We start from the raw sequence: 12,754 nt of genomic DNA, 5'->3' as shown, positions 1-12,754 counted from the left end.
CCAATTTAAATTATTCATGCCCAAATTCTCTTCCATTAAAGTGTCAATAATAATAATAATAATAATAATAATATACACTGATATAGCATTTTACTCACAACAACCCTGTCATAATTATTGCCAGTTTTACAGATAACGATATTGATTTTCAGAAGATTTGATATGACTTTACCTACAGTTACAAGGCTAGTAAATGAAAAAACCAGGATGATATCTGAGGCCTTCTGTTTCTAAGTCCAGTGTTCACACTAAATCATGCTGTCATTCAATAAAACATTTATTGTGTTCAGATCGATGAACTGAGGAAATTTGATATTTTTCACAATATAGTTTGGAAAATTAAACTACCCTCAATCATTTGGGAGGCAGCTTGGATTAGTAAAGAGGGCTTTGGACTTGAATCCCAGAACAGCCTGTGTTTAAATTCTACCTCCCTTATTGGCTATATGACTTTGGGTAAATCACATCTTTTCAACACTTCAGCTTTATCACCTGTAAAAAGAGGAAGTTTGACTCCAGGTGACTTCAGCTCTAAATCTAAATCATTTACTTATACCAAATGCATACATAATTGACCTTTACTGATAAAAACCAGCACATTTGTGAATCTTTAGACACAAAATAGTTCAGTTTACATAACAGTTTATCAGGAGGAAACAAGAATAAAGAAAATTTGGAATTATGAAATACATTTGCCACACTTACGGTATAAAATGTTTTCAATAGTGTTTTTAGAAACCAAAATTATTTATCCTATAGTTTACAAAAAATATAAATGTGAAAGGAGAGAAAGGTTTCTAAAAGAAAAATATAAAACCAAGAAGACTGTGATACAATAGGGAATGAAGATAAAGGTCTTCTCGATATATTTTCAGAAAGTACTTATGAGAAAGCAATATGAAAAAACTTTCTTTGAAAATTTTAGATAGAAACTTAACACATTTTCAATTTCTATATTAGACATAGGGCTTAGGGATCTTTTCGGGATGGGGAGGAGAAAGGGGTTCAAAATATAAGTAAAATCATATAAATTAAAATGTCATTAGGGACCTTCTATCAACAAAACTGAGAAAAAAAAACAGCAAATGTACAGAAAGCAGCAAACAACTCTAGTTAATTTAAATACTAAAAATTGTTGCATAAAAATTTTAAGAAATGTCTACTTCACTACCACGTTGCTAACTCTAGCCTTGAGTGACACCACTTCCCTCAGCCTCTTCTCCCCTTAGTTTGGAGGGCTGGAGAGCAGAGTGTCGAACTCCTCTCAATGCTTTCCCTTGTAGTGGGTAGAAGATGGACTCAGCTCACTCCACTTTGCCTGTGCTCCCCCGCTTGGTTTCAGCTTCATGGAACAAGATGCCTCTGTACTGGGTAACCCTGGTGTCCTTTCCTCCAACCCTCTCTGCCTTGCTTTTCTGCCTCCTTTTGTGTGTTGTCTCCTCTAGTAAGTTTCTTGAGGGCAGGGACTGTCTTTTTTTATTAATTGTATCCCCAGTGCTTAGCACAGTGCCTGGCACATAAAAGGTGCTTAATAAATGTTCAGTGGATTGGAACATCATTCTGAATCTGTGAATGTTTTAAAAACAGGAGTTCTTAACTTGGGATTTTAACTTGGGAACTTGCTTTTTATTTAAAAATATTTTGCTAACTGTCAACTTATCTCAAGTCAACAAATATTTATTAAAAGTGACTACCATATATCAGATACTATTTTAATATAATTAGTTTCCTTTGTTATTTTATTTCTTGTATTTAAAAACTTTATTCTGAGAAGGGATTCATAGGCTTCACCTGATTGCCCAAAGGGGTCCATGACATAGACAAGGTACTGCTTTAAAATGTTAAAAAAAAATACATTCAATAATAAAATTAAGCCCTGAGGATAACAAGATAAAGGCTAAAAAATAACTGATCTCTGTATAGCTGGGCTTACAACTTTTCCCAAATGAGTACCTAATTTTCATTTCTCTTGAGTCTTTCAGATCTAAAAATTTTAAAACCACAATTATTTATGCACAAAATGTATATATAAAGAACATTTTTTAAAAATATAGCTCATTTTTTTCTTTTTAGGCACTTAGCTTATGTAGTAGAAAGTTAATAGTAACTGAGAAATCTCAGCTATACAACCTATTAGCAAACAGGCATAATAAATGGGGCAATGGACTTCCCAATCAGTCCAAAAACTCACCACTGGATGAGACAAAGTTTTATGTGTTAAAAACAATTAATAAAATAAGATCAATGAATAAAAAGAAAATTAACTAGAATAAAAAAATCAGGTAATTTGATTTTTAACTGGAGGAAAGATTAGGGACTTTCCAAGTGGGGAGGGAGAAAGTGAACAGGTGCAAATCCCTGACATCAGAAAAAAGAGGTGTCCCACTCCCCTAAGTGTCTGTATTCAATCAAAGGAACAAGGGAACAGTAATTGACTAACCAGTACAGGACCAGTTTTCAGGTAAGAGATATGAGTTGCTTGAGATGTATAACTGTGAAAAAACTCCTTGCATCAATCTTTCGATCTGTCTAAGCAACAGGTAGAAGTGGTCCATGTGGGGCTAGGTTCAAACAATGCAATAAAATTTCCTCATAATTCCCACAATTGAATAGAAAAGGAGCTGAAGCTAGATCCAGAATTGAGTCACAAGATGGAGTCAGTGTGGTACACTTAATTCCCACACCTATAATCTTCTGTCATCACCGCTGGCATCAAAGGTGTCTGTAATCTGTCATTGCAAATGCCTTGCTTACAATTCCTGTGCACATCTTGCCTCTATTCAGAGGAAACAACATTAACAACACTCAAAAGACACATACCGTGCTTATGGATAAAAGCTAGTCCTTGCAAAATTTGATACATAATGTTTCTGATGACTGACTCAGGGAACAACTTGTTTCTGTAAGTAGGCAAAGGAACAACAGTTAATAAATTATTTCTAGACTTAAAAATCCTTTAAAATTTCTTGATACCCCCCCAATATTATACAAAATAACTAACCCCAAAACTAACTCAAAAAAACAGGTATCAATTATAATTTCAAACAAAGCTATAATAAAAAGAGAAAAGATAAAAAAAGGTTAGCATAGGAAAAACTATGCTTAAAGGCACTATAGCTAACAAATCAATGTCAATACTTAATACGTATGTACTGCACAACATAGCACTTAAATATCTAATTAATAAGGATTAAATAACTTAAAGAACTGCCAGCTCAAAAACCTCAAATGATCAAAACAATAAATTCTCCCTGATGGATTGTATGCCTATTGTCCAAGGAAAAACTCAGCTTAATTTGGAATGACCCATCACTAGGCTGGCCACAAGGTAATGAATTTTTGGCCATATCAATTTTCAAACATCATCTATTAAGTCACAGTGGGGTGATGAAAACCGCTGGTAAGGGAACATCCAAATCAATAAAATCATAGATCGTAAAAATGCTAGAGTATCATTTATATTAACAGATATTCTACCTACTGGGTGCTTCTTAACCACGGCACTGATGTTGTTAAAAAAGAATAAGAGCAATCTATGATTTTGTGATGATTATTTGGTCTTCAACACCATCAAAATCAAGAACCATTAACAGAAATCGTTTTCCCTCATTGGTCTGCTGCGGTGGACCATTTTAGTAAACTGAAGCTTAGGAGAGCATCTACACTAGCTCAGAAATGGAAAATAGCCTTTCAGAATCAATCTGGATACTATGAATGGATTGTCAATGTAGGAACAAAGGATACCTGGGGAAGTAATCTTGTAAAGGCATACAATAATGTCAATAATACCAACGTTCCAAATCTGAAGTGGATTAACTATGTCTTCTATCAATATAGCAGGCTCCATCAATTAATCTACTTCCCACAAATTAATGATAAATGACCTCAGTTGGTCCCTTACTTTTTTTTCCAATCCTATTCTATCCCTATTGATTCCCTATATTATTCCTGATAGGAATGTTCCAAACTTTTTTCTCTCTCATTCTCCACATACCCCTCACTAATACATGCAGCAGATAAGCTATATAAGGGAGCTATTGAAGGGTCAATAGTAGATAATATCTTGGACAGGCCCAGTTAGATGGATAATGAGCTGTGCCCAGATCCTTGTCCGGTTCAGAAAATGGAGTTTCTTGGGTACCTGATAGGGAGACAATGTCAGGGGCTTCCCAAGAACATAGAAGATCTGCAATGATTCTTGGACATATTAGTAATTCATTAAAAGTTTTGTATCACTTGCAGATATTCTAAAGACTACAAATGCATTCTCTTGGCCAAACAGAAATCACTGAACAACCAATTCCAGGAACTAAAGAGGAGGTTTACCATTGTCCTCCTCCTGGCACATTCCTGACCTTAAAAATTAAAACTGATGTATTAGAAGTAGGTGCTATTTTCTCACAGACAGACTTATAACTGACCTGCAATTTACTTTCAATACTTTAAGTATGTGTGATTTCATTCCTCCATGACTTGGTAGACTGGTCCTTGAAACTCACTGTGGCCAAAAAAATTACCCCACAGTCAACCTATTACTGTTTGACAGAGGACATATTACTATTCCTTCTGAAATATGTCAAGAGGTAGAGCACAACTATTTCATCAAGGCAAAAGTACTGCTGTCAGGTAAGGCAGACTTTGAAGAGTCACAATTCCTAATAAGTGTGTTCATGGACCACTGGAACTTAAGCGAAACCACTGCCAGATCCCCTAGGCTCAGTTCTTTAGTTGGTTCGACTTTAGAAACAAATACCACAGTGGTATCTTAAACAAGACACATCCACTAATCAGAACATAGAGGGCCAATGGAGGGACAACATACAAAAGCTATTATCTTATGCAAAAAATTTCATAGGCACCTGGTCTCACTAGCCTCATGGAAGTCATCTCAGTGTAGTGACTTCATGCAGAACCCTTGTCGTTTTTTTTCCCCAAATCCTATCACATAACATTATGGTCTCAGTGGCGAATACTGATTTACGGGAACTTGAGGTTAGTCAAGCAGATCTTCATATCACTCTAGAAACTGACAAGGTAGGATAAAATGAATGGTTGACACTGAAACCTGAAGAAATCACGGCAAATAAGAGAGCAGGCATGGTTGTCTACTAGGAATATTCACTCCACTTCATCTTCCAAGAATTTATTAGATCACATCATTAGACCTTTCTCTATCACTTGTCTTTTCACTCTAGAACATCTGACTGTAACTTTCCACTTCCTTAACAGTCTACTATCTTTTTTATTGAACACTGCTGCACAAGATCCATCTTACTCCTGGAACTTCCTTTGCACTAGTCCACTAATGGTTTCCATTTTTCCATTGCTTTTGGCAGAGATGCCACCATTGCTTGGTCAACTGGGAGGACTGTGGGCTGGACAACAGGACCTAGAAACCAGCTTGCAAACTACATGCTTCTGTATATTCCCGATAAGCCCAAGCCCTGGGGCCTTGGAGAAGGAATAGTACAGGAGATTATATGTTATGCATATATACCTCTGAAAAAAAGGAAAGGATTAATTGACCAAAGAAAGGCCAAACACAAAGCTGCTAAAATAAAAAAAGAAAAACCATTTATTTCAGACATAGCAGTATCTTGTTCTACAGAGTGGTATGTTTAGCTTCAACTTTTCATTCCCCACAGGCTCTGTTCCTCTCTCATTCTCCCGGATACCTCAGCCAGGTCTGTCAACATTATTCCTACTTTCCCTTATTTCATATTCCACATCACATATGAATTTGTATTACATGATTTCCCCTGATATTACCATACTCTCCCTCCCTGAATTATACCCCCTCTTTAAGAGGGGGCTTTCTGGTTGGTTATCATCTTGCCTATCAGCTGCCTTTAGAAAAGGGATCTTGTGGTCAGCAGCCATTTTATCTTAGTAGGCAGGACACCAATAATACGGGGAAGGGTAATACATGTATCAATCATTTATGTTTTAATTAAAGATTTTACCTGATGCTTTCCTCAGTGCTGGTTTTAGTAGTGGAGAAATAAGGATATTAGATATTTGGGAGAGCTGACCACCAAAGGGGAAGAGAGCCCTGAAGATGAACTTAATTTATGTTACAATTTTGCTTGGGTCAGCCATTTGATTTAATGCTAAATTATAAATATATTTTCTTTAAAAATATGCAAGATATTTTTCATGATTTACATGAAATTATTGATAACAAAAAAACTCTGATTTTAAAAGTACTCTATTATACACAGATCTTATATAGAGAGATGCTATTATCTAATGGCTATATCTCACCTGTTCCTCTGATGTCAAATTTTATTTTTTGTGACAATATGATATTTAACATTTCAATCAATTACTTTAAAAGATAACTTTATTTGAACATATTTTTACATTGCCTAGATTTCTCTTTGTATGTCTCACTCTAGAGAAGGGATTACAAAGTAATTTTTTTTAAGTTAAAAGGGGAAAAATAATCAGTAAAACTGATTATTACACTGAAAAATACTTGCTGTCATATACAATGTTCTACATCTATGGATTGACCATCATCCCCCCCCCATCCCCAAGGTGTGAGGAAGTGTAAAGATAACTTTTTAGTTCCAAATTTTCTCTCTCCCTTTCCCCATTCTCTACCTGGTGAGAAGGCCAAAAAAGTAAAACCTATTACAAATATATGCATATATGTATGTATGAATATAGTCAGGCAAAACAATTTCTGCACTAGCCATGTTCCATAAAAAAAAGCAGGAAAAGGAAAGGAAAAAAGAATATGCTTCAATCTGTACTCTAAATCCATCAGTTCTCTATCTGGACGTGGATACCATGTGCCATGATGAATCCTCTGGAATTGTGGTGGGTCGCTGTGTTGATCAGAGTTACTGAGATTTTAAAAATTGATTATCTTTACAATATTGCTGTTACCATGTAGGTTGTTTTCTGGTTCTGCTCACTTCACATCACATCAGGTTCATACAGGTTTTTCTAGGTTTTTCTGAAACTATCCCATTCATCATCTCTTATATCAAAATAAGTTTCCATCACATTCTATACCATAACTTGTTCAGCCATTCCACAACTGGCAGGCATCCCCTTAGTTTTCAATTCTTTGCCACCATAAAAAGAGTTGCTATAAATATTTTTGTACATATGGGTCTTTTACTTCTTTTAAAGGTAACTTTCAGTACATAAAAGTTCAAAATATTTAATACAGTCATCAAATTTAAGTATTTAGTACATTCACAAAAGTAATTATTTAAATACATCCATGAAATTAAAGAAAAAGACAGTAAAGGCGAGGGAGAACAATTTATAATACTTGTATATACCTTAAAATAGAGCCATACCTGTCTTTCATTAACTGATAGAGATTTTCCTTCATGTATTCAAACACAAAATAAAGATGGTCATTTTCTCTGATAACTTCTTTCAATTTAATCACATTGGCATGATTTAGTTTCTTCAGAGACTACAAAGCAACAAATATGAATTAAAATATATAATAATAATTGTTTTCATAGTAGTGTCATAAAAGTTAACAACCTCTCATCTGAACCGGTTCTAACTAATAACCAGTTTTACCACATTATTTTTTATTCATTTGTGTTTCTAGGTGATACTATTTTCAGATCTATTTGACAATTATATGTCTTTTAATCATAGGATCACAAATATAGAAATAGAGTTGGAAAGTATCTTAGAGGTCATCTACCATAACCTAATTCCCTCTCGTTTTATACATGAGGAAACCGAGGCTCAGAGAGGCTAAGCTACTTATCCAAGGTTGCACAGGAAGTCAGTGGCAAATGTGTGATTTGAACTCAAGTTCTCCGACTCCACACACAATGTTCTTTCCACTATAGCTAGCTTCCTCTCAATAAATTGTACTGCCATGCAATCAATCAATTCTGCTTAAATTTGGTAAAAGCTCTTTAATTTGACATCTCAAGGCAAAATTGATATTCCATATCAATACTGAAAGACTCACATGAAAGGAAAAAATTATTATATTCTACTTTTCCCTAATCCTTTGTTAGTTCTGGATAAAGGAGAGAATGAAATTGATAGCCATCGTTGACAAGCTGTTACACAAATGGAAAATGCTGCTACATCTGAAAACATGAAAATATTCTGCTATACCCAAAATGTCTATAATGCCTAGATCTAAAACATACAAGCTTAATATGTAATATAGTTTATACATATAAACAAATTACACAATGTTCTCAAAAAGTTGAACGTGACAGTATTCTTACTTCATAATAAAAAAAGATGACACTGAATTTCAGTATATCGAAATACTAGCTAGAAGACTGTGAGCATCAGTGCCTGCCAACTCAGATTTCTGTTTTCTTGCCTTTACAAAATCTTTTTGAGAATAATCTACACCCCTATCAAGGGGCAACTTTGATGTTAATATAAGAAAAGTGAGCAGGCTTTTACAATTTTCTGCAGCAACTTGTACCTTCACAGCCATGTAGTTAATAGAAAGATGTGGAAAAAGCAAGATCCATATGTTTATTTTATCCTCTGTAAGGGAGGTGCTAATATTATTCCTGCGCTACAGATGAAGAAACTGAGGCTCAGAAATGTTAAGTAATTTGCAAAGGGTTACACTGCTAATAAATATCTGAAGCAGGATTTGAAACCAAGTCTTCAATCAATAAAACTATCAGTAAGTGTTTATTAAGTGCCAATACATGTAAGATGCTGTGCCAGGTACAGAGAATAAAAAACCAATAATGAAACCATCTGTGTCTTCAAAGGGCTTACAAGGTCTTCCAGCACTTTCTCCAATACACCATGACTGGCGATCCAAATGCATGTCATCATCTAAACAAAAGGCATTTTTCATCCACACAGTTTTTCCTGTAGGCGTTTTCAGGGTAATTTCCTTCAAGTAAACATGGATTTCATTCAGGAGGTCTCATAATGTTTTAGGGCTTGATGCAATCAGCACAAGATCATCTGTAAATGGGAACATCTGGAGGGCCTTCTATCTATGAGGAACATTTTCTATTTGAATCCTTCATAGAACATCCTCCCTCACAGTGATGAACACCTTAGCACATGTGTATCTTCAGCTGTTTTATGCCTCATTTGACATTAACAGAAGACTGCTGACCAGTTACCTTTGTGTCCACTTATCTAGGAACTTTATGATAATAACATATATATGAAAGACTTTTTTTGTTGGAGAAGAGTCTCTAAGGTTGAATATTACTCTCACAATTCAAAGACAGTTTTGTAACCATTAAACAAAAGCAGCAGGATCTTGTATTCTTTGTCTTTCAGTCAACTAATTATATGACCGTAAAGACAGAAGTAGCTGTAAAAAAATCCGTTGTTTGCAAAAAGCCTTTTTCTTTTCATATTTTCTTCAAGGATACTCTTGATATATGTATAGATCATTCTCCTGAATATTTTGTAATGGTGAGAAAATTGAAATATGGGTTTGTAGGTACTGATGCCAGGGTCACAATCTGGCAAGTATCTGAGGTAGGCTAACTACCACCCCACCTGCCACTCTATCCTTGTAATTGTGGGAGAAGGATGAGGATACATAGAACCATAGGCCATTTTAAATTTTTGTTTCCTGAGTTTCTCTAGCCAAAGGATTTATGAACTAGATGGCCAACCTATTGGTGATGAACCCTCCATATTTAGCTAACCTGGTCCTTAGACAGCACAATCTGTCAATAGGAGTGTGCTCAAAATTTTTCCTGTGTGAGATAATGTCAGACGTTTTTAATCTTATCCAGAGGTATAATATGAGAGACTTGGCCATTGGAAAAGCTTTCAAGAATTTAGAGGCTCATCCTCATGCTTGGAATGGACATATTCCTCAACTCTGCCTACTGAAATGTTTCTCTTCCTTAAAGGCTTCCACTGGTGCCATCTACTGCATGAAGTGTTCCCTGTTTGCTCTCCTTTCCCTACCCTCCACCAAAGTGATTTCCTCTCCTCAAATTGTCCTAGAATACCTCTCTGCTGCCCCTGTCACATTTTATTTTGTATGATCATTTTTTTCAGCATATGACATGTGCCTCCTATTAGACTGTAAGCTCTGTGAAGACAGACTAACTGGAGAGCTGAACGATCAGTTGCTCCAGAAGGGATAGACCTTTGGGTGGTACTACAAGCAAGATTATTGTGAGAGTAATATAGACATTTCTTCCCCTTTGTATCCCCATGCCTGGCACAGTACTTTACCCACAGGATTTGCTTAGTGTTTGTTGAATAACTAAAAGTGAAAGAAAGTGACATAAGGTAGTATAATAAGCAAGAAGCCCATCAATTTATCTATCTCCAAAGATCAGAAAATTTCTAAAAATAGTTTAAGTTATGGCAAGAAAAATCTAGGTTAGGCTTAAGAAAAACACCACTAAAAGGATGACCCAGGGAGCTTGCATAATCTTTTTTCTAGAAAATCGTTAAGAATAAGATAAGCAAACACGCTGCAGATGATATTACTATGGTCTTTTATGGAGAGAGAGGACAGGAATAGATGAATTTCTGGGGTCCTCTACTAGTGTTTTACCTTAACTTCTCTTAAGCTCATGCATTCATCCCAAGAATAGAATTTCCTTTTCATCCTGAAATATATAAAGAAAAACTCAGTGACTTAGGTCAGCGTTGGAAGACCTCAGTTTTCTTACTGTGCTGATGGTTAAATGTAAGAAAATAGTTTAGCTTCAACTTCTCAATTTCTTAATTACTAATATTTAGTTAATAATCCTTCCTACTACATGAATCCTTTTATGCCTCTAATAAGTTTAATTCACAACCATAACCTGAGTGATCAGGACCTAGGGAGCAGATTTGTCAAAAGGAAAATTTAAAGGACCTCTAACCATGCTTTTACTTCTCTGAGGAAAAAGTAGTGGGAGGCTAGTCTTTAGGTAAAGTGGATCCATAGCCAGAGATGAAATGGTAAGAGTGGGGCAGAAGGAGACACCCACTCTAGCTAGAAGAAGGATTAGACTCCTGCTCTGCATTAGGAGCTGGGGGCTGATAGAATCTAAGTCTAGAGAGGAAGGAGGAGCTCCAGGGCCAGTAAGTTAATCCCTTTTAGGAGCAATCACTGTGATCTTTCTAAGTCTAGTTTGCAGTCCATTCTGCCTGACTGGAGAGCTGAACGATCAGTTGCTCCAGAAGGGATAGACCTTTGGGTGGTACTACAAGCAAGATTATATCAAACTTATCCATGGTAAAAGAGAAGTTATCTGTTCTAACCACCTCATTTCCCAGGCATAGGGTTGACCTTGACATTCCCCTGCTCAAAAATCTTCTATTGCCTCCAGGATAAAATAAACACTCAGCCCAGAATTGAAGGCCCTCCACAATCTGGCTCCTGCCTTTCAGCCTTACTTCACATTATTCTATTTCACTTGCTCTATGTTTTAAGCAACTCAGTTATTTGCTGTTCCCTCAATATGACGTGCCATCTCCTCTACCTCTGTGAATGTGCACAAACCATATGCCCACTGCATAAAATGCACTTCTTCCTCATTTCTACCTTTAAAAATCCTTTTCTTCCTTACTTTAGGTGCCAAATCCTATGTAAGTCCTTTCCTGATGTCTCCGGGTATCAGTGTTTTCTCACTACTCAAATATTGGGGTAGTTCTTTCTCCACTCTCTCCTTTCCCCCTTCACTCCTTACCTTGTACCATGCTTCTTTGTGTTCATGTTGTACCCCCAACCCCAATAGACTGTAGACTCCATGAATTTCAAACTAACAGTTAACTATAAACTGGTTTCAAAAACTAATTTAGTAATATCACAAAAGTGCTACCTTTTGATAGCCACGAGCTCTCCGGATTCATTGCTTTTTCCCATAAGTACGCTCCCATAGGTGCCATCTCCTAGCTGTCTCATGGTTGTATATCGGTTCATTTTGGAAAATGGATGCAGCCACAATTATGAAATTAAATTGTTTACTTGTAGAAAAGAAACTTGTATGCCTTTTTAAAAAAATCTTTCTTTTCCTTCAAAACGTTGTAAGATTTGTGACTGGTGTGTCATTATTTAATATACAGTCTTCTCTGAGATTATAAGTTCATGAGATCCAGGAATAAAGAATCTGGCGAATAAATGATGTGTCCATTCTTATTCACATCCTTTAAAAAAGCAAAACAAGAATGAGATGAGTTTTCTTTAGAGACTCCTAAATGAGATGATGCGAGAAATAATTCATTTGGACCCTTACTCTATTCCAAGCAGTATTAATCAGTTTGATATTTTTATATAAATTATGTAGTAATAATTAGATGGATAGGTTCTTATAGCGGGCCTCAAACTTTAAGGAAACATTCACTTAGTTACCAAGTTATGAGGCTCATGAGGCTCACTTGCACAACCGCAAGAATGCTGACAAAGATGTCTCTCCCCGTTTCACTCAAATTCCACGTCCAAACCCAACATGGGTGGCATGTCTTGATGCTTTGGAGAGTCCTCCAATTTACTTTTGTATCTCCAGACCATTCTCTCTTGTCCAACAGGAGCAGCTGACCATCTTATGACCACTCAGTCAGTGGAGATGCCCCATGTTTCATCCAAATGGTAACAACCCCTTTCCCCCCCCTCCTCCCACCTCTGCTATGTCATTTTTGGATCTCAGGAGCAAGGTCTACCAACCAATGAGATTCTGTATTTTGCCATGCTTCTTTTGCATATTTGGGTATCAAACCCTATAAAAACAAGTACTGGAAGAAGGGGGCACCTCAGATCGTGAGGAAGATCTGAAGTCCACTTCATTAGAAGCAACCATGGACCCTTTAATAC

General features: G+C 36.1%; 1 protein-coding gene across 7 annotated transcripts in view; it reads right to left on the bottom strand.

The window, feature by feature from the left end:
* Positions 1 to 12,754, bottom strand: part of MAK (male germ cell associated kinase) — a 78,575-nt gene that overhangs the window by 49,789 nt on the left and 16,032 nt on the right. For 5 of the 7 annotated variants that reach the window (XM_078153611.1, XM_021009879.2, XM_021009883.2 and 2 more), the window contains exons 2-5: positions 11,766 to 12,090; positions 10,511 to 10,565; positions 7,317 to 7,438; positions 2,821 to 2,900 (exon numbers count right to left, since the gene is read on the bottom strand). In XM_078153611.1, coding sequence (XP_078009737.1) covers positions 2,821 to 2,900; positions 7,317 to 7,438; positions 10,511 to 10,565; positions 11,766 to 11,866 — 358 coding nt within the window. In that variant the 5' untranslated portion in view covers positions 11,867 to 12,090. Of the gene's footprint in view, positions 1 to 2,820; positions 2,901 to 7,316; positions 7,439 to 10,510; positions 10,566 to 11,765; positions 12,091 to 12,754 lie in introns of those variants that run through there. The other 2 variants (XM_021009885.1, XM_021009886.2) reach the window with 2 other exon arrangements.

Source organism: Phascolarctos cinereus, unplaced genomic scaffold (assembly GCF_003287225.1).
Source record: "Phascolarctos cinereus isolate Bilbo 61053 unplaced genomic scaffold, phaCin_HiC Scaffold_4;HRSCAF=312, whole genome shotgun sequence".
Lineage (NCBI taxonomy): Eukaryota > Metazoa > Chordata > Mammalia > Diprotodontia > Phascolarctidae > Phascolarctos > Phascolarctos cinereus.
This window is presented reverse-complemented; position numbering and strand designations above follow the sequence as displayed.